The 27,163-nt window shown below is 31.2% G+C and overlaps 1 protein-coding gene and 1 long non-coding RNA gene across 4 annotated transcripts in view; both read right to left on the bottom strand.

Annotated features, from left to right (window-relative positions):
* Positions 1–27,163, bottom strand: part of LOC105199686 (S phase cyclin A-associated protein in the endoplasmic reticulum) — a 95,634-nt gene that overhangs the window by 64,553 nt on the left and 3,918 nt on the right. For all 3 annotated transcript variants that reach the window (XM_026138389.2, XM_039451691.1, XM_039451692.1), the window contains exons 2-10: positions 24,995–25,226; positions 23,327–24,639; positions 19,500–20,242; positions 14,663–15,143; positions 14,337–14,519; positions 14,001–14,252; positions 11,901–12,341; positions 10,552–10,661; positions 10,365–10,488 (exon numbers count right to left, since the gene is read on the bottom strand). In XM_026138389.2, coding sequence (XP_025994174.1) covers positions 10,365–10,488; positions 10,552–10,661; positions 11,901–12,341; positions 14,001–14,252; positions 14,337–14,519; positions 14,663–15,143; positions 19,500–20,242; positions 23,327–24,639; positions 24,995–25,205 — 3,858 coding nt within the window. In that variant the 5' untranslated portion in view covers positions 25,206–25,226. The remainder of the gene's footprint in view (positions 1–10,364; positions 10,489–10,551; positions 10,662–11,900; positions 12,342–14,000; positions 14,253–14,336; positions 14,520–14,662; positions 15,144–19,499; positions 20,243–23,326; positions 24,640–24,994; positions 25,227–27,163) is intronic.
* LOC120358224 lies at positions 20,891–23,320 on the bottom strand. Its single transcript, XR_005575191.1, has 2 exons — positions 22,579–23,320; positions 20,891–22,032 (listed from the first exon to the last, which is right to left on the bottom strand). It is a non-coding gene; the product is annotated as an uncharacterized LOC120358224 (long non-coding RNA).

Here is a 27,163-nt window from a genome sequence, read left to right as displayed (position 1 = left end):
CGCGATTTCGCTTCGATTGCATCCCGACCGTACGAAAACGTAGGTATACATCGAAAAACACGGCAATACAAGCTGTTATAAAGATAACATGGGAAGATCCCGCGTCTATAATCCCCGCTTATCGCTGAATTTTTAATTTGGCGAGTTTTTATCGTCGTCGCGCGCTTTACGACGACGTCTTTTTCTGGTCCATTTAGTAACGAGGTAACTCTCTCGCTTCCATTTTCTCGAGAATCCCGTATCGTATACGGAGACGTGCTTGACCAATAATAATACCGTACGGTCTAACGATAAACACGAAGCTACACGATTGCCTATATACGAATGGATGAGCAATAAAGGCAAAATACCCGTATAAAACAGGTGAATTTCTTCCCAATATACGCTTAAGCTGAATGGAATTTCGCAGTCATTGTAAGATCATTATGGTCAAAATGAGCACGTGCCTCTCGACTATTAGATTACAAATGTTATCGTCACACTTTTGACATACAAGTGAATAAAGTAAAAATTAACAAATAATGAAAAAATAACAATTCACGTCGAATCAAGAGATGTGAATTACCAAACCTTCATCTTAATTAATTATATTGTTAAACAAAAAAAAGTTAAATTAAAGTTGCAATTTTTTATTAAGAATATTCCAAATCTTCTTTAATTGTTATTTAAGTTAATATTAAACATTTAAACATTTTTAAATTGCTAATTTAATATCAATATTGTCAAGCAAGGTTTTTCAATTGATGTCACGTCTTCAAGAGTGTCGTAAAAATTTTAGAGAAAAAAAAAGAAGTAAAAAAATTTAGAAATAGATAAAAATGCGAGTGAGACGCGAAATAAAAATTATTTGCAAAATACTAAAAACTATATTATTTTCACTATCATTTTAAACAAAATTATATTATCAATGCAGTAGTAAAAATATTTTGTTATAACAAATAATTTGATAATTAAAATGTATCAAACAACAATTATTTAGTTAATATAAACGTATATTTTTTATTGACATGTATTTGACAGAAGCAACTAAATTTTTGCTATTTAAAAATTATTATAAAATATTTAGTTGCTATTAAAAAATAACAATTTTTGCTGAAGGCTCAATTAAATATTTTTATTATTCTCTCAATTTAAATTTTTTGTTTGACATAACAAAAAATTTAGTTGCTCTGCAAAATGCATGTGAATAAAAAAAATATTTATTTATATTAAATATTTAGTGAAGCTTTATGGAATAACAGTCTTAGTTGTAGGTATAAGAACTATACTGTTCTAGATGGCCAAATGTATATGACTTCCGAGTTCTAAGATTCTTTTTTTTTTATTTATATAATTTTGTTTAACACATTTTAACCAAATTATTTGTTACTGCAACAACATTTTCCTAATATTTAATTAAAAAACACTTTTAAAAAAATAAAATAAAAGCTAAAAACTTTTGAAATTTATTTTTTATTTCTAAATGTTCTCTTGGCGATTCCAGATAAAAGACAATAATAAAAAATTGTTAAGAGACAGAAAAAGAGAAAGAGAAAAAAAATGATATGCCTCGATAAATTTGACTTGTTATTTAATATGTCGAGAATTAAAAAAGATTAAAATACGTTGCTAAAATACATTAATTATTTCAAAAATTCAAATATTTTTAAATTTTTACACCCACTATATTAATTTTTACATTTTGAAAATTATCAATACGTGATTTCTTTGACAGCAGATTAATATTCAGGGACGTAGAAAAACTTTTAATTTTGTGAATAATATTATTATAAAACATTTAGTAGACCGTTAATGACATATGTTTAAGTCGAAACTTTGACGCAATAAAATCTACATATAATAATTATTAATATTATTTTAATCATGATTGATATAACAAATTACCTTTAAGAATCGAAAGTTCTGATAACATACTTAAATTTTCGACTGCATACTTTTCTTTTGTACCTTCCTACATATGTGTATTCTATATGTCTATCATGTCCAATGCTATTTTCTTAACATCGTTTATTGAATATTTTATTTTTATTGAATTTTGAAGCAAATAACGAATTTCATCCATCGTCCGGTATTCTATTTTTTGATAACATCTAAATAGAGAAGCAACGATTTATCAAAATCTCTTAAAAAGACATTGTTTTTACCAAAAAAACGTCTTTTTAAGAGATCTCTTTTGTCAAAATTTTTTTTTATAAATATTTAGGAAAATTGTTACATATGGAAAAAAAATTACATGTACATTTGACACATTCGTGCGAGACTACATGCTCGGCATTCAGCGCTATCTTGGTCTTTTGTAGTGGCTCTGGGAGCCGGCTCCGAGTCTCTAACACCTACTTTTTTAGGATACTCAGACAGACACGTTTGCCGATTTTAGAATTACGAGCAGATGTTACTTTGTACGCCATATACAGTCAAAGGATTATAATTTTAATTCAATCAAATTGATTGCAATACATTTTTTCAATACACATAATTATAATGCCATATACTAAAAATAGTTATTTTTTGCAATTTTAATTTTAAATACTTATCTCAAAAGCGTAACATAACAAATTTAGTAAATAGAACCGTATTCAGTGCCCAAAAAAACTGAGAACAGATTACTTTCATGCTTTTTTTGTTAGACATTGTTACTTTCAGGCTTTAAAATCGATGAATCGTCAACGTACTGGACATTCAAAAAGAATATCCTGTTAATTCCAATTTACGTATATTAAAAGATTAATTAAATTTTATATGTCACAATAAAAGTAGAAGAGTACAATATGATCTCAAAAATATATCGCATTTTTTTAAACGTGTTTGAGTACGGAAAGTGTTTTATGACTTTTTCGCAGCTATTTTTGCGCTTCCATATCAAGCGGAGGATTCAGGTATCTGAACATTATCCATCATCGGATGATCTCGTAAAATCGTAAAATCCCGTCGATTGTCGACGGCAGAAAAATTGCAACGCACATTCTAAGATGTGCGAAGAGGTCGTTGAAAAAGCACCAATAGGAAAAGGAAGAAAAAGAAGAAGAGGAGGGGGAGGGGGAGGAGGAGGAGGAGGAGGCCGAGACAAAAGATTAGACCGGATCCTCGAAAGTGGGGCTTGATGGAAGTGGAAACAGAAGTACCCCACGCACATTCTCCCGCGGATGGACTTTCCTTTCACAACTCGCGTTCCATCCCACGTGCGTGTTGCGCATGTTGCACGTGTATGCGTCACGTGAGCGTGAGCAACGCGTGATGCATGCGTGCATGCGTGCATACGTACGTGCGTGCGTGCGTGCGTGCGTGCGTATCTGTATGTGGGTGACGTCACTAAAAGCTCTCTCGCCGCTAATGCATTTGCGGAGGGGGATCCTTGGAAGAGGGGACAGGAAGAAGGTGGCGCCAGTGCCGTATCTATGGAGCGTGAAGAATCGATGGCGAAATCACGCCAATGAATTCTTGTTGGTAGCTGTGAGATGATCGACCTGGAAATAAAAGGTACGCGGAGTCTGCCGTAACCATACGGCCCGTTGAAAGCATAAATCTTTGCACCGAGATGCCTGTGAGCGCATAAATAATAGAAAAAATCCGGGAAAGGAAGAGGAAAAGAGAAAAATCATCCCATCACAAATTCTAGATAAAAGCATAAAATGTGAATGTGTAAAGCCTTTTGATACTTCCCCCGATAAATTTCGTTTTCTCTTCGTTGTACGAAGATATCATATGTGTACCAAACGCTGAGCATTACGCGAAAAGGGGAAAAAAAAATAACGGTTGCAGTAATTATATCTGTCGTTTTGTAATTAACTGCACTCAATATTTCATCGACACATACACAAAATGACAAATGCCAATCGCGTTTACACGCAATTTACATCGAATTAAACCGAACCATATTGTTTTACTAACCGCGCACACCAAGCCGTGATCAAATATTTTTAATTAATTGAACCGCGAGTCCGATAAAAAAAAGACAAATGTATATATAAAATTGCAATTTGTATATTTGTTTATATTATATTTTCTCTTAATATAATAAAATCTTTAGAATCTTTAAAAAAACAACAATGTAGAAGCTCAAAGACAAAATCTACATCAGTTTCAATCAACGGTGTATAATTGTTTAGCTCGTGACTTTTATTATTTTATTATTTTCTGTTGATTTTTTCAATAATAAAAGCAGCATTACTGTCTATAAACATATCGACATTATCATAAATATATCGTCAGTATATTCACGATTAATAAACGCGAATTTAACGTATGGCTCAAAGATGATAATTATTATATAATAGTTATAGATACGATTTACACACTCAGACAAAAAAAGTTATGTCTAGATTACCGATCTTCGAATCGTTATAATTTCGTGGAAAAAAAAATTTTCTAGAGTCGTTTCAAAATACAAACTTCGCCCTTTAAAATAATCCCAAAAAGATTGTTTTGCGCGAAATTATAACAGTTCAAAGATCGACAGTCTGGACCTGTACGTGACTTCGTTTTATCAAAGAGCGTACTTTGTACAGCTTTTCCATTCTTCAAAGTCAAACCACGTCTCTTGGAATTATGTCGTACTTATTCCCTTTATTTATCGCAGCAGCGATACGTGCCTATACTGAGAAAAAAATATTTAAAACTTTATTGATGGTATATAAATTTATTTCATTAAAATAAATGTTTTAAGTGACAAATTAATTAAATTCTTATTCTCAGCAAATAAACAAAAATTAATAAGAAAAATGAGATATATTTCACATAAATGTATATTTCGTCATTACAATCGAATTTTTTGTAACCAAAATAAATATTAAGAAAAACACAAGTTTTCTGACACAAGTAACATTTGATTGCTAATATTTCAACTTTTTTTTTCTCAGTGCCGCAACACTCAAACGAGTCCGAAAGGTAAACGCGTGACGTAAAATTGTGGATCCCCAAGATTCTTAATCCTTATTTTGACAAGTCGGACAGAATAGACAGAATGACAGAGACACGTCGTCTTTACCGTCCTTTTACCAATCTCGAAAGGAAATAAAAGGAGAGAACGAATGAGAGAGAAAGAAATAAAACAAGCTCTAATCTATATGCCTATCTACTACATTAGCTCGCTTTAGAGAAAAGATATTCGTTATGCTCGTTTATGCTCGTTCGACGTGAATATCACTGCCGTGCAATAATTCGCGGGTCGTTAGTAATAGTATAGCCCTGACTTATTGGCCTGATTTATTCGCCAGGTCAATGAGATCATTAATGATAAACGCGCGCGCATTTAAGAAAAAATACACTAGCAGTAACATAAAATGATAAAAAAATATCTAATTCTTTCTTTGTTTATCTTTTATTCCTCTTCTATAATTTCTTCTTTAATTTAGAAATACATGAATTATATCTCCGTCATGTTATAGATTCATACCAATCTTTATATTTACCTCTATAAATGTAATAGAATTCGTAACATGTGCTTTAATTTATATATTTATATAAATAAATATAAACGATAATAACAAAACAAAAACATAAAAAAAAATAAATAAACGGGCCGTTCATTAAAATTAAAAACAATTGTTTGAAAATTATACTTCTTACTCTAAATAAAATTATACGTATTCCAGAGTATTTCTTCGTAAAAAAAAGGTGATTCTTTTCAGAGCTATCAAGTTTTTGACAAAGGCACACTGGAATACGCATACTTTTATTTAAATTTTATTTAATTTTAATTTAAACTTGTACACTTATGTTTGTTAATCTTAAACAATTGACAAAAAACGGACAGTATTGCACATCCTTTTTCTAAAGATTGTTTATTTTAAGAAATGATGACACGTCAAATATCAATTAGGTACACGTATTTGATTAACCTTTAAACACATTAGTGGGCCTGGAAAATCCTTTATGAAATTTCAATCGCTTACTGTGTGAAGACGGAATGAGGAAATTTGGACCAGGGGATAAAAAAAGTTTGAAATTTTCCCTTTCGGTTGATGTGACTGATCAACTTTTTTGATCAACTAGAGTTTGAACGGCATAGCAGCAAAGTTTTGTTGGGGTCAATGGGACCCGTATAGTGTGTAAGTGTAACTTTTTTGTGAGTAATCTCATATAAAAAAATCGGACAAAACACGTTAGAACAGGTCCGTTCGCGTACGTTACTCGCATATACTTTGTCTAAAGTTAGAATACTATATAGTACTGTGGAAAAGGAGGCTTTACGCAGGATCCAAAATATATCGTAAAACACATCAATTTGCAATTTTAGACACATTGAGTTAATCCTCAGTAAAAGTACCTCATATATTCTTGTTACATAATTATATTTTTTTAAAGAAATGACAGTGACATGATTTTTTTGAAAGTATTCTTTCAAAAATAGAATTTCTTTGAAATTCTTTTAGTTTTAAAACATCGTATTTTAAAATCCTTAAAAGTTTTTTGTTGCAAAGATATGACTTTAAAAAAAGTGGGTTTAACAATTTTTTATTTTCGCTTTTTTCCTTTATAACTTCACAATAAATCATTTTTCGGCAATACCGATTATGCAGTCACATTTCTGAGATTCTAAACTTTTATTTAAAAAAAAAATTTAATTGTTGAAAAATATTGACTGTAACCAGTCAATTATAGTTTTTTAAAATTAGATATGATCAACCAAAAATAGGAAGAAGAAACGTATTAATGTAATTCTTTGAATCAAATGTATTTAAAAGCTTCCAAAATCCTTTTGTCTCGAACGCAAAGACTTTATTCGACAAAAATGTATTCTATCATTTAAGGTAAAATCACTCTACTCTCGATTGTAGTACATATGTCAGCCTCAAAAACCAAAATTTTATAGAAAATGGGTTTGAATTTTCAACCATTACAATTAGGAATATTATTTTGCAAAATGCAGTTGTAGTATAAGAACTGATTATAAAATAAAAATCTAGTATAACATACATTAGCGCTTCATTCGATATATACTTAATTCTTTTTTTCAAAAACAAAAATAACAATTAAATAATCAAGATCATCGGAGATGATAACATTTCTCACTTTTTTATTAATAACTTTTTGTTAAACAACACGGTTATCGGCTAAAACTTTTGAAGATTACTCAAAATGATCTTGATAACATATATACATATATATGTATCAACATCAAGTTATGAGAAGTGTTCATCAATTTAAATGAGAGAATTAACATTTTTTTAATTTTATGTAAGTTTCAACTTCAAAAACTGTGTGACCGCGGATTAATTTGTAAGAAGATAGAAGTTTCCTCACTTCTGTATATCAAAGTCAAAATGATTGGAGTGGATTTCTAATGTAAAGATTTATCTAAAGAGTAATGATAACGCGTTACTTTTATAAAGTTTCCACCCCTAGAACTAATATCGTTATTAATAATCCTCAAGTAACATAACATTTCGATTATTACGCGCTTGGTAGCTTCACTAGAATTACCTTGAAACTAAATATAGAATAGAATTTCATTGTCTAATTGCCTCTGAAAATTAATTTACAAAAATTTCCAGATTACAATCGTAATTCGAAGTCCTATTGGAGTTTCGATATGATGATGAACAGAAAAACAGAACGGTTGCCGCTATGATCAGATTTGAATGGTTGCACGATGAGAGTAAAAAAGGCAAAAATATAATTCACATCTGAAAATCAGTTCTTTTTTTATCTTTTTTTTTTAATGATCACATTCCAAATAAAATATTTTAAGATAAATTTAAAAATTCCTATTCGGATTAATTGGCACTCTTCTTTGCAGAGGGCAGCATATGCCAGATAGAATTTCAATCCCAATTTTATGTATGAAACTATTTCAGAACGCATTTTGCATTCTTTTATATTTATTTTAATTTAACAGTATATAACTAATATTGATTGTAATCTTAAAAACTTGTCGCAGACACAAGATACATTTCTTGAATTTATTACTTTTGTATTATTTTGACAACATTATCATAACCGCTCAATAACTAGGATTCAAAAATACCTTTTTACTTGAAGTTAGGTACGTTCCATTTTCCACAAAAAAATACATTATATGCGCTATGGAAAATCCGCAACGCAGCTAACTTGAAGCGAAAAGGCATTATTGATCGCTAGTGTAAGCTGCAATGATTCGCGGAACCGTAGTAGCCCTGACTTATCAGCTTGATTTATGCGGGGTATACAATGTAGTCGTTACGATGAAAAAATCATATATTCCTTTCTCGCGGTTCATCACTGCGTCATAACATAACGACTGACTTGTAGACGCCGCATGACCCGCTGAGTCGATAAGATCATTAAAATGCACGCAAACTTCAAAAGAGACACATTAACAATAATATAGAATAATAAAAATAATAACTAATTCTTTCTTTATTCCATCTTTTTTTTTCTTATCAAATTTAAAAATACATAAATTATATCACCGTTATATTAGATTCGTACCTTTATATTCTATCTTTATATTTATAAATATACAATAATTCGTATAATATTTATGCTTTGAATTCTACATTTATACAAATAAAGGTAAATGTTTCCTTTTACACAACTAGCGTCAAATAACTTCCGACTGATCGTAATGCTCAAGAAAGTCAAAATCATTAATTTTCCTCGACGCTCGTTATTTATTGAAAAATTGTTAACAAAATAATTTTCATTAGTAAAATGTAATGTAATCATTCTCGCAAAGGAAGATTCACCTTTCCAACCCCTGCTACTTATGAAAATTGTTTTATTAACAACTTTTTAATAAATAACGAGCTAGGAGAAAGGTCAGTAACTTTGACCTCCTTGAGAATCAAGATCATCAGTAATCATTTGGGTTGGCTGTGTAAAGGAAATATTTCACTATTTAATACAGAATAATAAGAAAAAAAAAGATAAAAATGATATAGTGATTTTCCAATATTATTCATCTAAAAATGTGCTAAAGTAGATTATATTTAAAAAATAATTATAATTCAGCCTGACTGAGATAAAAAAACGTGTCTCAGTAAAATCGAACAAATCTATAATTACTTAAGATGCTAGCAACTTGCCGCATATTTGTTTTCAGCGATTTCAAATAAAAACATTCAGACAACAATATATTGCCAGCAGTTTAACGACAAGATAGCAATATCGAAGTTATGTCACGTCAAAATGACAGCATTGTATAATCTTATAATTATTATGGCAACATAACGATAACAGAATGAATTTTAATGATGACAATTTAAAAATTGTTAACAAATTTGTACTCAAAGATGTCGTATCATGAAAGCATTAATTTTTTATATATAAAATATAAATGTCATTAAATATAAACTCATTTGCAGCAATTTTGATAGCAATACTTATTATAATACAAGCAATATGCCAGCAACAATCCAGATATATTGGTACTATCTGGAGAATAATTGTTTTTTCTTGTCCGTTTATCTCAAATATCAAATGATCTTCATATACAGTCTGTTAAATAAAAGCATGGTCAGCCTTATTTACAACTGGTAAAAGTATCGCTCTCAATTTTTTGTGAGCCGATAGAGAAAACCTTTGTCTTCAATGCATTTTGAAAAAAGATTCGTTGTTGTTGATCTTTTGTAAGAAAAACACAAACGCCATGAGTACCAAATACGCGACGCGCTACGAGACTGTGTTTCTGTGCAGCCATCCGAAAAGTCTGAAAATATCTCGAGATATTATATGCTTGTTGAGATTGACCAAATTTGTTTGAAGCTACTATATGCTTGTATAGAACATTCGTCAATAAAAATTACGTCACTAAAATCTCGATTGATATTCTAGCTCGTGCGCCCAAGCGAGTCATTTTTTCACTCAACAAAAATTTTTTTATTGTACTGCGGCATTTCATGCCATGAGCACAGATATGAGTTTGAATAGTTACATACGATATATATAAACCTTTTTACTTTAATTTCGCTTATCCTTGACGCAGTATTAGGCGAGGATTCTGCGAAAACAAATTTGCGATCATTTTATCGTTTGCTTCAATTTTCTTATCGATCCACGTTCCGGTAAATCATTGACAATTTTTGTGACTTTATATCGCCGAACCCACCTCTGCACAAATTATTTCGACTTCCCCATATATTTAGCAATCGCTGATTGCAACATATTCGGATGGCTGCACAGAAACACAGCCTCGTAGCACGTCGTGTATTTGGCATTCAGGGCGTTTAATGTGTTTTTCTTACAAAAGACCAACAGCAACTGAATCTTTTTCAAAGTGCATCAAAAACATAGGTTTCCTCTATCGGCTCATAAAAAATTAAGAACAATACTTTTACCAGTTGTGGATAAGGCTGACCACGCTCTTATTTAACAGACTGTAAGAGCGATGATGTGCGTATAGTTAATATTCTATTAATCACTATTGAAGATAAATGTAACCTTACCTCTAAACGTTGTAGAAGTAGATCCAAAATAACGAGAATTTTGTTGCTCAATAAGATAGCTTCTATGCTCTCAATGTTTCCACTAATCCCTGCCTTGTAAACTCGGCACAGCGATGTGATTGCTCTAAAATTTCAAATATAATTTAAAAAATTTTATTTTACCAATTAAAAAGTTTATCATACTTACTTATTTGGTAAAATATGAGATACATTTTGCGTATTTAAACCTAAATTCAATAAGTTTGTTAAAGTATCAAATCCATTCAAGCATCTAAAAGCATCTTGATCAAGTGGACACTGAAACAGAATAAAAATTTACATTATAGATATAACTGAAAGATTTTCTATAAAAACCAAACAAGTTCATTTTTTTATTATGGTACCAAATCATTGTTTATTAATAACATTACATAAAAAATTTTATTCTGGCAATCAAATGGAAAACTGAAAATATAAATAATATAGACAGTAAATATAAAATTTCCATGAAAATCAAACAAGACAAGTTTTTCTATTTTTTTAAGGGGTCCTCAAAATATTCAACGCTTCATTAAAGCTTAAATCAAAACTTAAAACTTTGTTCTTATACCTATTATATGTCTAAAGAATATTTAACATATTTATACAAAAGAAATATAAAAAAATATTTTTCTTAAAAACAATTTGTAATAGAAAACCCTAAAATTAGTTTTTTGCCCATTTTTTAGCCTTGAAATTGAAATCAAATTATATGCCAAACGATGCTATATGAGACATATTAATTTCAGAAAAATTTTAAGTTGAGCAGTTAGTTTTCGTTAGTTAGAGAGTTAGTTTTCGAGATACGGAGAGTCAAGATAACTGAATTTTCAATATTGTCCAAGCATAACATACTAAAAAAAAGTTATATAAATTTTTTGATAAGAGTAAACTATTCAGAAAACTATTCTGCCTAATTTTAGTTAAAATTCCACTATTATTAACGTTGTAAATCTTTTTTCTATCTATTATGCTTGAACAATATTGAAAATTCGGCTATTATAACTCTCCATATCTCCAAAATTATGCTCAACTTAAAATTTTACTGAGATTAATATCCCATTATATAATATTTGGCATAAAATTCGATTTCAATTTTGAGGATAAAAAATTAGGCAAAAATCGAAGACACTATAAATAAAAAATAAACAAACTATTACTTTACACTTTAAATATTTATTTTTTCATCTATTATTATTAATATTACAAAAACTGATAAATATAACATATAGAATAAATAAATAATAAATATAAAATTTCTGCATAAACTAAACAAAAGTCTAGAGGTTATTTATTTATTTTACTTTTAAATGTATCCTCAAAATGGATCTTCAAAGTCTATAATTTGATTCTAATTTCTATTATATGTTCGAAGAAAAATTATGACATTTATACAACGAACGGTTTAAAGAAGCTTTTTTCCTGAAAATGTTTTACTTTCTGGATTTTGATTTTTGTAAGAAATTATTCAATTATGTTAAGTAATGCATATGAGAGATGTTTTTCTACAAAACTCACCGATTTAGAGAAAGCTCGAACAATTTCTCCCAAACAGCGTTCTAAGGTAGCAAGTGCTATGTTTGACCATGCCGATTTGGAATGATTATTATATAATCTGTCTAGCTCTTTCAAATTGCGTCGAAATTTAGCTTTATTGGCCGATTCGATACACAAATTTTGATTTGTCTCACTTTTGTGTTTGTCTTCCCATTCCTGCCCGCGCGAGCTCATGCGCTGCTTTATTTTCCTGCATCGACGTTTCAGTGCCTTTTGCTTCTCTTTTGCAACTTTGTTCGCGTTATTATTATTGGCTACGGTGACAGGGACATCCCGTATTTGTGCAATATTAAAACGTTGAAGTTCATCTCGCGATGGCTCACGATTATCATGCGCGTTTCGCACTGCCTCAAGATGTGTTTTCCCTTTTAAATGGCTTAAAAGATGCACCTCGTTAGAGATCTGTAAAATACAAAAGCGATAAGTCTCATTAAAAAGACACATACATTTAAATCTAATTGCAAATTTTTTTTAGAAAAAGGAACTAGAAAATCCCTGTTTATTCCATTGTAAAAATCATACTTTTCTTTATTTACATTTTATCTCACACACACACACACACACACACACACACACACACACACACACGCACACACACGCGCACACACACACACACACACACACACACAGGACGTTCGATAATGGTTGTCCCCACATTTTACCATAGGAGCACGCATTTGTAATTTCTAATATAATAATATGTTAGAAATATGTATCCGTCGGTAAATCATACTCCTATGGTAAATAGTGGGGACATTTATTAATAATCATCCTGTATAAAGGGTGACCAACAAAATCTGCCTATACCCTTATGGGTTGATAGAGCAAGTGAAACTGAGAAGAAAAGTCCTTTACCATTTTTTAAAATTTGCAATAATTTTTGATTAATAAAATATTAAAGTCAAACAAATAAGAGCACGCGAAGAGACAAGCGGTTACCTGCTTGAACCGTAGGATCGCCTACCGCGGTCCGACAGTAGGCGAGACGATGAGTAGCGCGCGGCTAGAGGAAAGATATCTTCGCACCGCCACGGCGCCGCTTCCTCATGTTCCCGCACCGCGCCGAGGTACGCGTCAAGGCTATACACTCGCGATCACGATTACTAAGAAGTTCGTCCTACTATCGGACCGCGTTCGTCTTACTATCGTAAGCGGTCCTACGGTTCAGACAGGCGACCGCTTGTCTCTCCCCGTGCTCTTATTCGTTCAAATATTTTATTACTCAAAAATTATTGCAAATTTTGAAAAATGGTAAAGGACTTTTCTTCTCAGTTTCACTTGCTCTATCAACCCATAAGAGTATAGGCAGATTTTCTGGGTCACCCTGTGTATGTATGTATACACACGCACGCACGCACGCACGCACGCACGCAGGATGTCCCAGACCAATGTATACAGATTATCACGATGAGATAGAAGGAATCGAGATAAATAAAAAAATCTAATACCACTTTGCAATATTTGCAATAATTTTCGAGTAACAAAATATTAAAGTCAGACGAATAAGAGCTCGCGGAGAGACAAGCGGTTGCTCGCCTGATCCGTAAGACCGCGAGCCTCGGCACGGTGCCAAGCTGTCCCTCCCTTTGCCGCGTCGCCTACAGTCGGGCCGCGGTGGTCCAATGGCTCAGGCGAACGACCGCTTGTCTCTCCGCGCACTCTTATTCGGCTGACTTTAATATTTTATTACTTGAAAATTATTGCAAATATCGCAAAATGGTATTAGATTTATCTCAATCTCTTCTACCTCATCGTGATAATCTGTATACATTGCTCTGAGACATCCTGTATATATAAAACGATGTCATTATTCAAACTTCTAAATATATTTTTAAACAGCATTTACGGTAATTACTACTGTTTCTAGAAGTCAAAAAATAAAATAGCACAAGCACATGTCAAATAAAGAATGTACGATCTTTAAAATGAAATAAACATTATTTCTCCATTACTTACCGTTTTTGTCACAAAAAAATTCACAAAATATCATTTTGATTTAAATATATAAGTTCAATTAAGAAAAAAACAAGATAACACTACATAATTGTGTGAGAAGCTTACAATTGTGCCGCACAGAGAACATTGTTTTTGAGCGGGATACGATTTGAGAATGGGTGGCACTTCTTCTGATCTTAAAATTGAAGACTCAACCGCACGTTGCCGAATGTGCTCAATGTTCTCTACATGCCGCCTAGCGGATTCTTGTTGCTTTTGCGCTATTTTTTTCTGCAGCTCTTCCTGATTAGCTAATTGAGCTGCGTGAAGTGCTGACAAACGTTCTTCACGATCTCGTGCTTTTTCTCTTGCTAGTTCCTATAAAGTTACAAATCGATGACTTAGAACTTCCATCTATAAAATAAAGACATCTCAATATATAAACAATAATAATTTATGTACTTGTCGTTCTTTTTCTCTCTCGAGCTGCATTTTGCCAACTCTTTCCTCTCGTTCTCGTCGTGCCTGTTTCATTTTTTGTATTCGTAACTGCCGCTCTGCTTCTAAAGCCCTTCGACGTTCTTCAGCTGCAGCTTCTTTGGCAGCTTTTTCCTCTTGTCGGCGTTGACGTTCTTCTTGAATACCCTATATAATAAGTCATTCTACGTTATATGATAATAATATATTTTATATATATTATCATCATATGTTTTAAACGAGTTTAAAACAAATCTTGAATTTTTTTAATTAAAAGTATGTTATTAAAAATGTTTTTGGAATATACATACTTGTAATCTTTCTTCTTGTTCTTGACATAACGCCATGAAATCGTGCCTCTTATTTTGCGCCTCCAGTTCATTGATAAAAGCAATTTCCTTCAACTTCGAATCTTCGTCATGTGCTTTTCTCACTATTTCTAATAAATGTTGTGTCCTATTTTCTTCCGCCCTTTTAAGTTTCATTTCCATTCTGATCCTTTTGTCCTCTATTAATTGACTCTTTGCACTTTTGACGTCTTCCACTTTGTTCAATAATTCTCGCAATCGTTGCGATTTCTCCTTAAGTAGCTTTTGACGTTTGTGTTGAGCACAAGCCTGTTTTGCTTGATATCTTCTTAATGTTTCAGGAAGTGATCTTTTTCGCGATGGAGATGACAGTTTCTGATGCAGTTCTAAAGCACGCCCTGGATGGCGAGCCACTAATGCACGTAATTGTGCAAGAGTATCGACTCTTTCCGCCCAAGACATGCCTTCCAACATATTTTCATACCTATAACATTCGTTTTGTTAACAAACTTTGGCAATTCTATCAAAACACCGAACAATATGTATAAATATATATAAAAAATAGTATCAAATGTTATTAAATTATAATTAGTACAAACATTGCATTGTATTAATATTGAAACCATGATCTGCTTAGGTAATTAAAAAAACAAAAACCATAGTTCATACATTCGTAGCTTTTTTTTATATAAAATTTACTAAAAACAAATTTTTGAAAAAGAAAATTATTTACATAATTTTTTCTTGCAAATTGCATAATTGAAACAATAGTGAGTATATTATTGATATTAGATTACATATGTGTGTGCGTGCGTGCGTGCGTGCGTATGTGTGTACAGGGTGTTGCAGATACATTTAGAACTGGTTGCATACGGCAGACTTCCAGGGGCAGTTGTCATTAATGAAATTTAATTTAATTTTTCGTTTGAGAATTGTTGGAGGAATAATTGTAGGAATTTTATGTTTAATTCAAGTAGATATAAAAAGATTAGTAACTTATTCGTCTGTAATTCATATGAATATAATATTATGTGCTTTAATAACTATGTATAAATTAAGTATTTTAGTAGATATATTATGATGATTTCTCATGGATTATGTTCTTCGGGATCATTTTATATAGTAAATTTATTTTATAGACGGAGTGGGAGACGTTTGTTAATTTTTAATAAGGGAATAATAAGAAAAATACCTTTTGTAATAATTTGATGATTTTTATTGTGTGTGGCTAATTTTTCTTTTCCTTTTTCATTAAATCTTTTTAGACAGTTAATAATTTTAATGACTATTTTACGTGACAAATTTCATTACACCTAATCAGTTGTGCGTCCTAAATGTATCTGCAACATTCTGTACAGGTGTCCGAGAAATGGGGAACCTACCGCTTGGAGAACATAGAGAAAAGGGACAAAAAAGTCATATTATTTTGCGATATTCGCTATAATTATCGAGTTATAAAATAAAACGTCTGAACCAGTGTGCGGTGACGCCGCGCCATCGCACTTAGCTCGTAAGCAACGGCGCGCTGCGGGAAAAGTAACGTGTCGTTGTCTGAAATGGCATAGCGCGACGATCAGAATTCGCCGCACCGCGAATCAAATGGGTTATTTTAGCTAAAGTTTCTTCTTACAAATTTGATAAATAACACATTTGGTTTTTGCAGTGTGTGTGGCGGTGCGGCGAATTCAGACCGTCGCGGTGCGCCGTGCAAATTCAAACAACGGGCGGATCCCGATAGCTCACCACCACTCACAGCGGCTGATGCCTAGAGTTTTTCCGGTGGTTGGATTAGATAAGTCAAGATAATTGGTTGGTGGGCTATTGCACTGTGCGCTATCGAACCGTCCCAAACAACGGCGCGTCACATTTCCCGCTGCGCACCGTTGCTTACGAGCTAGGTGCGATGGCGCGGCGTCATCGCATACTGGTTCAGACGTTTTATTTTATAATTCGATAATTATAACGAATATCGCAAAATAGTATAAAACTTTTTTGTCCTTTTTCAGCTTCTCTATGTTCTCAAAGCGGTAGGTTCCTCAATTCCTGGACACTCTGTATACATGGTGATTCAGAACGACCGATGTGTCCCTGTAAAGACGTGTTCTTGGATAAATTCTGAGACAATTTTTCCTGTACGAAAATTTTGTCCGACGCTTACTTTTTGAATAATAAGAGGATAAAGTTAGCGAATCACGGGCCGTATACACATGGTAGACAAAAGCGGCGCAACTCACCGTCCGACGCGGGCGCTTACCCGTGTCGAATAAAGTCACTAGATTTATAAAGTACCGCAATCTTTCCGCCATTTTGGCTCCAACATGCGGCACATTTAAAACGTGCATATGAGTATAAATGTATTTAAATAAGAAAGAAAATCATAAACTATATAAATTAATTTTATTTACAATGGTTCTTATTCACATATGACTTTAATGCAACGCTTTTACTACTATATGTGTTCAATATGCGTTAATATTATATATGCGTATTCTATATGTGTTAATATTAAGGTATCTTTTTTAAGGTAAAATGGATGCGTCCTATAATAAATGTTTTGATAAGTTTAACAACAATATTGTGGCATGATGGCACAAAGTCTGTACAACAATTATTTAAAAACACTTCAATAAAGTCTAAAGGTTTTAATTTATTTAAAATTAGGCATGTTTTTAAACGTTTAATTTCTCAGAGTACAACAATAACACAACAGATCTAACGCATCTCACGGTGAATAATTGCACTTAATGTGTAGATACGTACATTATGAAAGTGTGCACTCTTTACACTTTCCGACGCCATTTTGGCTCCAAATCCTTATACATTAAGTCTTATGAATTGCGGTACTTTATTAATCTAGTGACTTTACGTGTCGAACGGTGAGTTGCGCCACTTTTGTCTACCATGTGTATACGGCCCGTGATTCGCTAACTTTATCCTCTTATTATTCAAAAAGTAAGCGTCGGACAAAATTTTCGTACAGGAAAAATTGTCTCAGAATTTATCCAAGAACACGTCTTTACAGAGACACATGGGTCGTTCTGAATCACCCTGTATATACCGGGTGTCCCAATATAAGTGGCCACTCTCCTTTATTTCGTAAACTAGCCGAGATGGCCAATACATATAATATCAAATTAAATGGTTTGAACTAAACTTTATTGTGAGCACAGTAGTTACTTAAAGAAATTATCTATGTTAACGAAAAGACATGCACAACTTTTGCATAGTAAAGTGAATATTTTAAAAGTTATAGCGTTTTTTCTAATGAATACAATGATGTATGATTTATTAAAAATTTTACAAATTATAAAAGTTATGTCGTTTTAAAGTTTCGCGGGCGACTAATACCATTTCAATTTCGCCCCTGCGGTGTGGCTAACTTCCGACTACTGCTTTGGCGATTGACGTGTAACATGTTGATATCTGATTATAATATTTGGTGTAATAATTTTATCAACCTGTAGATTTTCGTATTCTTATTACTTACATTTTACGTACATCGAATTTGAAATGGTATTAGTCGCCCGTGAAACTTTAAACCAACATAACTTCTATAACTTGTAAAATAATTTTAATAAATCATACATCATTGTATTCATTAGAAAGAACGCTACAACTTTTATCATATAAAAATATTCACTTTACCATGCAAAAGTTGTGCATGTCTCTTCGTTCTTTAACATAGATAATTTCTTTAAGTAACCACTGTGCTCACAATAAAGTTTAGTTCAAACTATTTAATTTGATATTATATTTATTGGGTCTATCTCTATTAGTTTACAAGATAAAGGGGGGTGGCCACTTATACTGGGACCTGTATATGTTTGTAAGATTCCTAAAACTGCTTCATTTATATTTCTCGCTTTCATATTTTTCTCGTAATACGTTGAAACTTAAAATTCCTGTGCAATGTAAAGCGGACCACCTCTTTGTGAAAATAGATTATAACTGCAAAATCTTCAATTACAATATTGATAGATATTTCATGAATTTAACATTTTTTTTTAATATCTCAAAGTAGGAAAAATATCAACGGACGCAAAAGATCTACTAATAATAAAGTGCAAAGACAAGTATAAAATAGAAAAGTTCAATTCCTTTTAATTTTATAAAAATTTTTGTTTAATAAAAATATATCTTATTACTTAATTCATCAATTTATTTTACAGTTAACTCCTTCCTTATAAGATTTTATTTTAATTCTGCTATTACTATCTAGGGTGCCAGTTTAAGGAGTCTAATTGCTCAGCCACTTTTATTAAATTATAGTGCAAAAACATTAATTATCACAAAATACGAAATAGTATTATAAAAACGGCTATACCATTTGATAAAAGACACATTTTAATTTATGCTTACTGTTTCTAAAGTCTTATTTTTAGCTTTTGAGAGACTACACCTATATATTCCTATGTATTTTAACGCCTTGAAACCGAATATAACCTCAGAATAGCTCCATCAAGTCAGGATTTTTTTTACACTCAAAAAATTGCCAAATATTTCTTAAAATTACATACTATTCAACCCGGTAAAAAAAAATCTCGACCTGATGGAGCAATTCTAAAGTCATATTCGGTGTTCAGGGCCTCAAAATACATAGAGATACATAGATGTAGTCTCTCGGACATGACACTTTTTTTTATGTGCCTGTGTTATTATTGAATAATGAGAATGTATATTTTTTTAAATAAAATTATATATTTCTTATAAGAAAAATATGTATGTTTAATGCTATATTAATTTTTCTTATTTCAATACTTAATATTTTGAAATTAAAGACATTTTCAAAACGCTAAATATTATTAAATGTAAGAACGTTATTTTTTAAGCATTTACATACCTATCTTCTAAACTAATATCATCAGTGACAACACTGAGCGGTACTGCAGACTCATCTTCCATTTCAAGTACCATTTCACCATCTGTTTCATCTGTTTCAGTGTCAACGTCAATTTCGGTGGATTCCAATTCCAAAATCTGCCGTTTTAAAGATGCCTCTTCATCCGATAGCTGCTGAGATCTTTGAGAATCTGCTTCTTCCGTCTTCCTTTCTTCCTCTAAGATAATTCTTTCTCTTTCCGCCTGAGCGGTCATAAATTGTTGTATACGTTTCTCAAGTAATTCTGCGTCATTCTTAAAAATAGCTGCAATCACTGATGTCGAATTAGTATCACACAAATTTAACGTATTCTTTTTAAATGTGTCTTCGAGATTATTTTTAATCGTAGAAGTTATGAATTCTCCTTTAACTTTCTCTACTTCATTATTCATATTTTTGCCAGTTTTTCCTACAATACATTTTTTCTTTTGCTTGTTTCCATCAGGAGTGTAACTAGTCTTCTTTAGCTTTTCTGATGGACTTTCTATTGATAAAACTGGCAAAGATAGAGCAGTACTTGGTTTATGAAATCGTGTAGACATGTTCAAATTATGAGTGCTCCCTCTTCTACAGCGGTTCCTTACTGTTTGCCAACCATCATTTTCGTCTTTTAACTTTGGAGATGCTGTTTGTTTGATTAAAACTTCTACTGATCCATTTATGTCTCTATTTTGATCTTTTTTTAAGGTATTTTGTTCTGATAACTGAAAAAAATGCATTATTTGTACATAATATAATTATACACAAAATAATTGTACATATATTCGAATTAAACTGTTAATAAATTTAAATTAAAAATTTACACATAAAAACTGATACAATATTGATAATACCTACTATATATAAATGTGGGTAAGTATTAACTAGTTAAAACGTTAAATAATAAACAATATACTTATAACTATGACAATATATGTACAAGAGCATGTGTTTGATTATCGTGACTCTATAATGTCGATGCTAAATTTCGTAAAGTAAAGCATCACTTTTAAAAAGAGTGAAAATTGAGCTTGTGCAATTTTTCTAATAATTTCACTCTACAAGAATGATAAGAAATTCTTAAATAGAATTTAATTATATTATTTTGAAAATAACTCGATGTCAGCTACAAGAGTCTAATATCAAATGTAGAGCATCTCATTCAATAAATGAGTGAAAATTGAGCTTGTGCAATTTTTCTACTGATTTCACTCTACAAGAATAATAAAAAATTCTTAAATAGAATTTAATTATATTATTTTAAAAATGACTTGATGTTAGCTACAAGAGTCTAATATCAAATGTAGAGCATCTCATTCAATAAATTAATGTTGATCTTCATATAACTTTGAAAAATTGATTTTTTTTTTTAATTAACTTTATCATTATTTGATTCTCTTCGAGCTATAAAACTTTTATCTGGGGTATTTTTCGTTATGAAGCGTACTTTCAAAAATAACAGCTTATAACACTTTATCTTGTATACATATATACAAAATGTCTCAAAAATTTGTTACCAGCTCCTATATTTCGGAAATGATTCAAGATTATGAAAACCACGAAATATGTGTTCCAAGGGGCTACTCTTTAAGAAGGTTGTGGAGGTTGCTTCTCCCATCCAAGAAGTGCCTTGAGAAGATCCCAAAATTTCAAATCAAAACCTCTACACATACAGAGTATTCATTAATGGTTGTATACACCTTTCAGCATAAGAAGTAACTTGCAACTTCATTCTATATAAATTACATAGAGCGCAGTCGGTAAGTCATAGTTAAGACGCGCTCTTATGGTAAAAGGTGTATACAACCATTAATAAACACCCTGTATATACATTAGGGTGGTCCAAAAAACCGACTATGTTTTTTCTTCATGCGCTTCACCGGAAATCAAAAATATGTTGCAAAACTAAATTTGCTTTTTTGTTTAGATTTTTTTTAAATGTTTTAGAGGTCGCTGTAGTTTAAACACAAAAATCGACGTAACATGCTATTTTAATTGTTTTAATTATATTGAAGTATAGCCTGTTGAGTTGATCATTGGTTCCCACCGATACGCTCAATTCGATTCCACTTTGGTGTAGGTCAAGTTTAGTGTTCTGTTTCCACTGGAAGTGGAGTAGAAGTAAAAACAATTGATATTTCAATAGGGCCAACTTAACATTATAGAATGTATATATATATTAAAATAGAATAGAATTATTTTATATAATTTTGTCTGAAGCTATAGGTTTTTATTAAATTTTTATGATGAATTATATGCAATTTCTAACCTCTTTGGACTTTTTTACAGCACTCAGCACCCGCAAACATGGAATGAGATAAATACAGGTTGGCACTACTCAGTTTTAACTAGTTGCAACCGTTTCCACCGAGTTCAATTCGCTGCCACTCCACTAGAACTTGTGGATCGAAATGAGAACTGAGCTCAATCCGACATGTTTCCATCGACTTCAATTTACACCGGATTGGATGCAGATTAATGCCTTGGTGGAAACTAGACCATTGAGATATTGTTGCTAGAAATCAAATATATAAGCTTGAATTTATGTAGCCAAAAATACTGATAGTAAGTCATTTATTTAATTCTTCAAAACTCGAATTTTCACAAATATTGATAAATAGCGCTGCAGTTATAAAATGCTTAAAAAATGCGATTTTTCTTAAGTCTGCTTCTCAAACCAATACCAGCTTTAATTTTCGTGACAATTTTTTGTTAAAAAAAAATTTTTTTATATAAAATATATTTTTATAAAAAATATTTTTATATAACAAAAAATTGTCACAAAAATTAAAGCTGGTATGAGGACCAGGCTTAAGGAAAATCGCATTTTTTAAGCATTTTATGACTGCAGCGCTATCTATCAATAAATATTAAAGTTTCTGTATATCATAATATATTCTCCATTGAACAAGGAAACCGATACCACAAACGATTTTCGACTGCGACTGGTCAAAATAGGTTTTTTAAGCCTTTAAATGTCCATTTTTGTAAAATTTGAGTTTTAAAGGATTAAATAAATGACTTACTATCAGAACTTTTGGCTACAAAAATTCAAACTTACATATTTGATGCCTGGCAACAATATCTCAATAATCAACTCAACAGGATATGCCTCAATATGATTTAAAATATTAATACATGTTACGTCGATTTTCATGTTTAAACAACTACAGCGATCTCTAAAACATTTTTAAAAAATCTAAACAAAAAAGCAAATTTATTTTTGCAACATATATTTTCGATTTTCGGTGAAGCACATAAAGAAAAAAAATAATCGATTTTTTTTGGACCATCCTAATATACATATATAATTTAACCCCTTTATTATACATCATTTGAAAAAACACAGAAAATTTTTAGTTTGAGCAGAGATTGATTCAACCTCCATCCACCTTAGGATATTTAGATAATGCTAATGCCAGCCGTACTGTAACTTTCAAGCCTCATAACTCAAAAACTACTAATGAGAAAAAAATTTTATTAGAATGTTTTAAAAAACTCTCGAGACCAGCTATAAGAATATGCAATAAAAAATTGTAGTTTCCATTTAAAATTTCAAAATGATTTATGTGATCTTTACAATGATATCTAAAGTCACACTATTATTACTATGTATATGCACCACTTAAAACCTTATGATTCTTGTATAAAACATTTTTTTCAGAAATGCGTATTTTTTAAGATATTTAAAAAGTCCAGAACTTTTAGTATACCCTGTATAAAAGCTTTCCATATAAATCATCGAAATTAAAGTCTATTTTGTTATATATGCCCATAATCTTATATAATAAAATATTACATCATATTACCTTATTTTCAGAAGTTTGAAACCGTCCTCTCACAATAACAGACGTTCCAGGTTTTCTTTTATTTGAAGAAGGCAAATTTTTATCACTTAAACAAGTTTTACTTCTAGTGAACTTCGGAGTTTCGGATGAAGTTGACGACTGTACTTTAGAACTTTTTGTTTGCGACACAGTTGAGTAGGCGGGTCTATTTGCGTTAAGTACTACGGAGTTTTTATCTATATTATTAGATGATGTGTTCAAAATATCTTCAGTATTTGATTTATCACCAATTTCATGAGAATGTTTATTTATTTGACAATTAACTTGATTTATCTTTTCTGAAGTACTCTGAACAATGGTTGTCTTTGTACTTAACTTTTCAGTACTGATATTGCTTTCACATTTTCTATTACTATCTTTCTTAACTTTGGTATTAATTTCATTCTTTCCCAGCCCATTATTTTTATTATACAATTTGCTATCCATACCTTTCCCGTCTGTCTTACCATCTGCAATGTTCACGCCGTTAAATTCCTTTTGCATAAGTTCACAGTTAGTACATGAACTCAGCTGAACATTTTCATCACCTCTACATGTTTGTTCTCGTTTCTCCGCAGATAAATTAGAATCAACTAGTTTTACAATATTTCCATGTAAACAGTCCTTTGTTTGCTTAGAAATATTTCGAACATCGATTTTATTTTTCGAACCACATGTTACATTGTCGTTTAACGTCCTGCGATCAACAAAACTGTTCGTTTTTGATTGTACTGTTTGTTTCACGAGAACCTTGTTGGATACCTTCATCGATTTTTCCTTACTTGTCGTTTGATTTACTGTCTTATCTATTCCATTTTTACGTTTCTCTTTAATGTCAGAAGAACAATTCTTGCAAACATTGTTTTTGTTATCTTTCAACACTTTGTGGACAAATTCATCTTTAACATGATTAGCTTTATTGTCCGCTACAATTGGTTTACTTTCACATATGATCTGGTCGACCGGACTCTTGCAAACTGACTCTGTCGGACTCGCTCTCTGCAGGGGACTAGTGGATTTTGGAATTACGGTTGAATTCCACATTCGACAAGGAGACGTTTTCCTAACTTCCCAAGCCAACGGAGTTCGTCGTAACGGCGGAGATGAATTTTCGTAGGCCCATTTAACTTTAAACCATTCTATTAAATTATGAAAGTCTCGTGTGTAGTTCTCCAGCACTAAAATGACTTCTTTGCACTCGGAGATATTTTCATCCTCCTCGCACGTTTGATAAATACCGTCGACCGCTCTTTGTAAATTTCCAAACAAAAATGCCCAGTATCTTGCCTGTAATTCTAAATAGATTATACGCTCGATTAAAAATTGAATAAACAATATAATATGTAAAATAATATAAAAATATATTTAATAATTATTAATGTTTTAAAAGTGCACTCTTAATAAATTGTCTACATAATAAACCTTGATCAAAAATATTAAGCATCTCATATTTTTTAGAATATTTTTAACTAGAAAATTAAATGAAAATGAAAATGTAAATTAGATTTTTACATATAGGTACCGGACTATACCGTATATACATATCCACGGTTACATTTACTTTAGGTACCTAATACTTTTAGCTAAGCTTGTATTATGCAGAAAATTTTTATTTAAAAAAAAAAGAAAGATAACAGAACGCTATCTCACCAGATTTTTTATCACGACCCGTAGAAGCAGACCTTACTCTCGTTGTCGGTTTCATAGATTGCTTTGTCGAACCCAATTGCGTTTGTCTTGGCACACTGGGCGGTTTTTTCGTAATTTTGTCTATGTTATTTGTGCCGACAGGCACGTTAAAGGCTACTAAGTTCCTGGCCGCGCGACCCTCCTCTTGGATGAGCAGCCTGACGTCTGCCATTTTTACCTTGATGTCTGTTATCTGGAAAAATATAAAAAATATTAATGATACATAGCAAAGACAAATTTTTAAAACTAACAAACACATAGTTATCAAGAGACACAGTAGTGTCTCATGCTAAATGAATGCGCAGTGCAATGGAAAACTTCTCCGCAACGGCCAATGCAAAGTTTCTGTAGTCCAAGAGTATTTATCTTTCAAATATTGACTTTAAATTCCAAAATTCATGTTTTTGTGAAATTAAAAAGCTATATTGTTACATACGAGACGTCCTAATACATTAGGGAACGGATAAGTAACATTAAGATTAAAGAAAAGGAAAAGGCGCGTCGCGCAAGATCATCTAAGCCGGTGATCTTAAAGTATTTAAGATTATCAGATCTCAATTATAGCTAAACAGATCAAGTTTTAAGTAGACTCAATCAATAGTTTAGGTATGAACAACTATTATTTATATTTATAATTATATTATTTATTATACAATTGGTGAATTTAAAGACTTTATATACAAATTCTTAGTAAAAAATTCAAGGCAAAGTTTGACCAATAAGAGTCAGCATGAAGTGTTTATGTGCACGTAGCAATTTATTAATAATTAAACTACATTATTTATGTAATAAAAGTACTTTTTTCTCGTCTGTGTTTTATAAGCAAAGATATAATAACGCAAAGTCCTAATCTTGAAAATTTTTATTTAAGAAACCTCCATCTACAGAGTTTATATCCTCTTTCATATATGCTCGTTTAATTAATCCGAACATATATATTATTATAATACAGATATAGTAAAGTCACCTGCAATACTGACATACTACTTTGCTTTCGGGTAATATTTTTAAAATAAAGATTAAAAATAAAACTTTAAAAACATAAATATAAACCAGAAAATGCATTCTATCAAATGGTATAGTAGTTCTATAATATCTACTGTTTCATATTTAGGTCGGTATTCATAGTCGATTCTTATATTTAAGATCATCTTAAGTATCACTTTAAGATGCCATCAACCAATCAGAGCCGTATTAGCATCTTAAGACGTTACTTAAGACGATCTTAAAATAAGAATCAACTATGAATACTGGCCTTAATAGGATAACTCTGATTACATCGTGCAGGGATTTACGCCGCAGGAGTCAGAAAAAATAAAAAGAGTAAAAGTAATTATCTCGCATTCTGTTATGAGCCTTTATATTATATTAGTAATGTGTTAAACCAAAGTAAAGTTAGGAAAAAGGGTAGATTTAAAAAGGTAATCGTGCGAGGTATAGATAGATACGTGAGTTAAGGATAAATGTAAACCAAGTCACTTCTTGTATAATGCTGAAGTAATAAATATCTTATTTATTAGTAATGATTAGTTACGATTTCAGTTTTTTATTATTAATATTAACAAAACCTTTGTCAGTTGAATTGATTTTTTCATGTAATAAGTTAGTATAATCATATATTACGACCTGTTTAATAGTTATTTCGTAAATGCATATAAGTATAAAAGAATAATACAAAATAAAATATAGCAAAATATAAGTTCTTAGTTTTTGTACTCTTTGTTTAGCTTTGTTTGTCTTGTATATTCCACCAATTTGAAATATATAATATTTTGAGCGCATGGTATTTATACCGTAGTACAGACGTTTCGTAACTGGAAAACAGTACTTACGCTTGTGCAGAGAACACAAAATACATGTATTTGCATTCTATTACTATTTGTATTAAACCTACACTTGTTCATTATTGCATTATTATTACTTCGTATATAATTTATCATTCATATTCCCTAATAAACTTTAATTTATTTTTTTTTTAAACATAATAAATAATATTTAATAAATGAAATTTTTCTTAGGTGCAGCGTATATACCAGAGCATCCCAATTAATATTTTCGCAACATAACCCAAAAAAGAATCTAAGAAATTGAGTCTAGTAACAAAACTCAAACAGCTATGGGGAAAAGTTA

This window comes from Solenopsis invicta, chromosome 7 (genome assembly GCF_016802725.1).
Source record: "Solenopsis invicta isolate M01_SB chromosome 7, UNIL_Sinv_3.0, whole genome shotgun sequence".
Taxonomy (NCBI): Eukaryota; Metazoa; Arthropoda; class Insecta; order Hymenoptera; family Formicidae; genus Solenopsis; species Solenopsis invicta.
The sequence above is the reverse complement of the archived record's forward strand: the minus strand, read 5'-3'. Positions and strand labels throughout refer to the sequence as shown.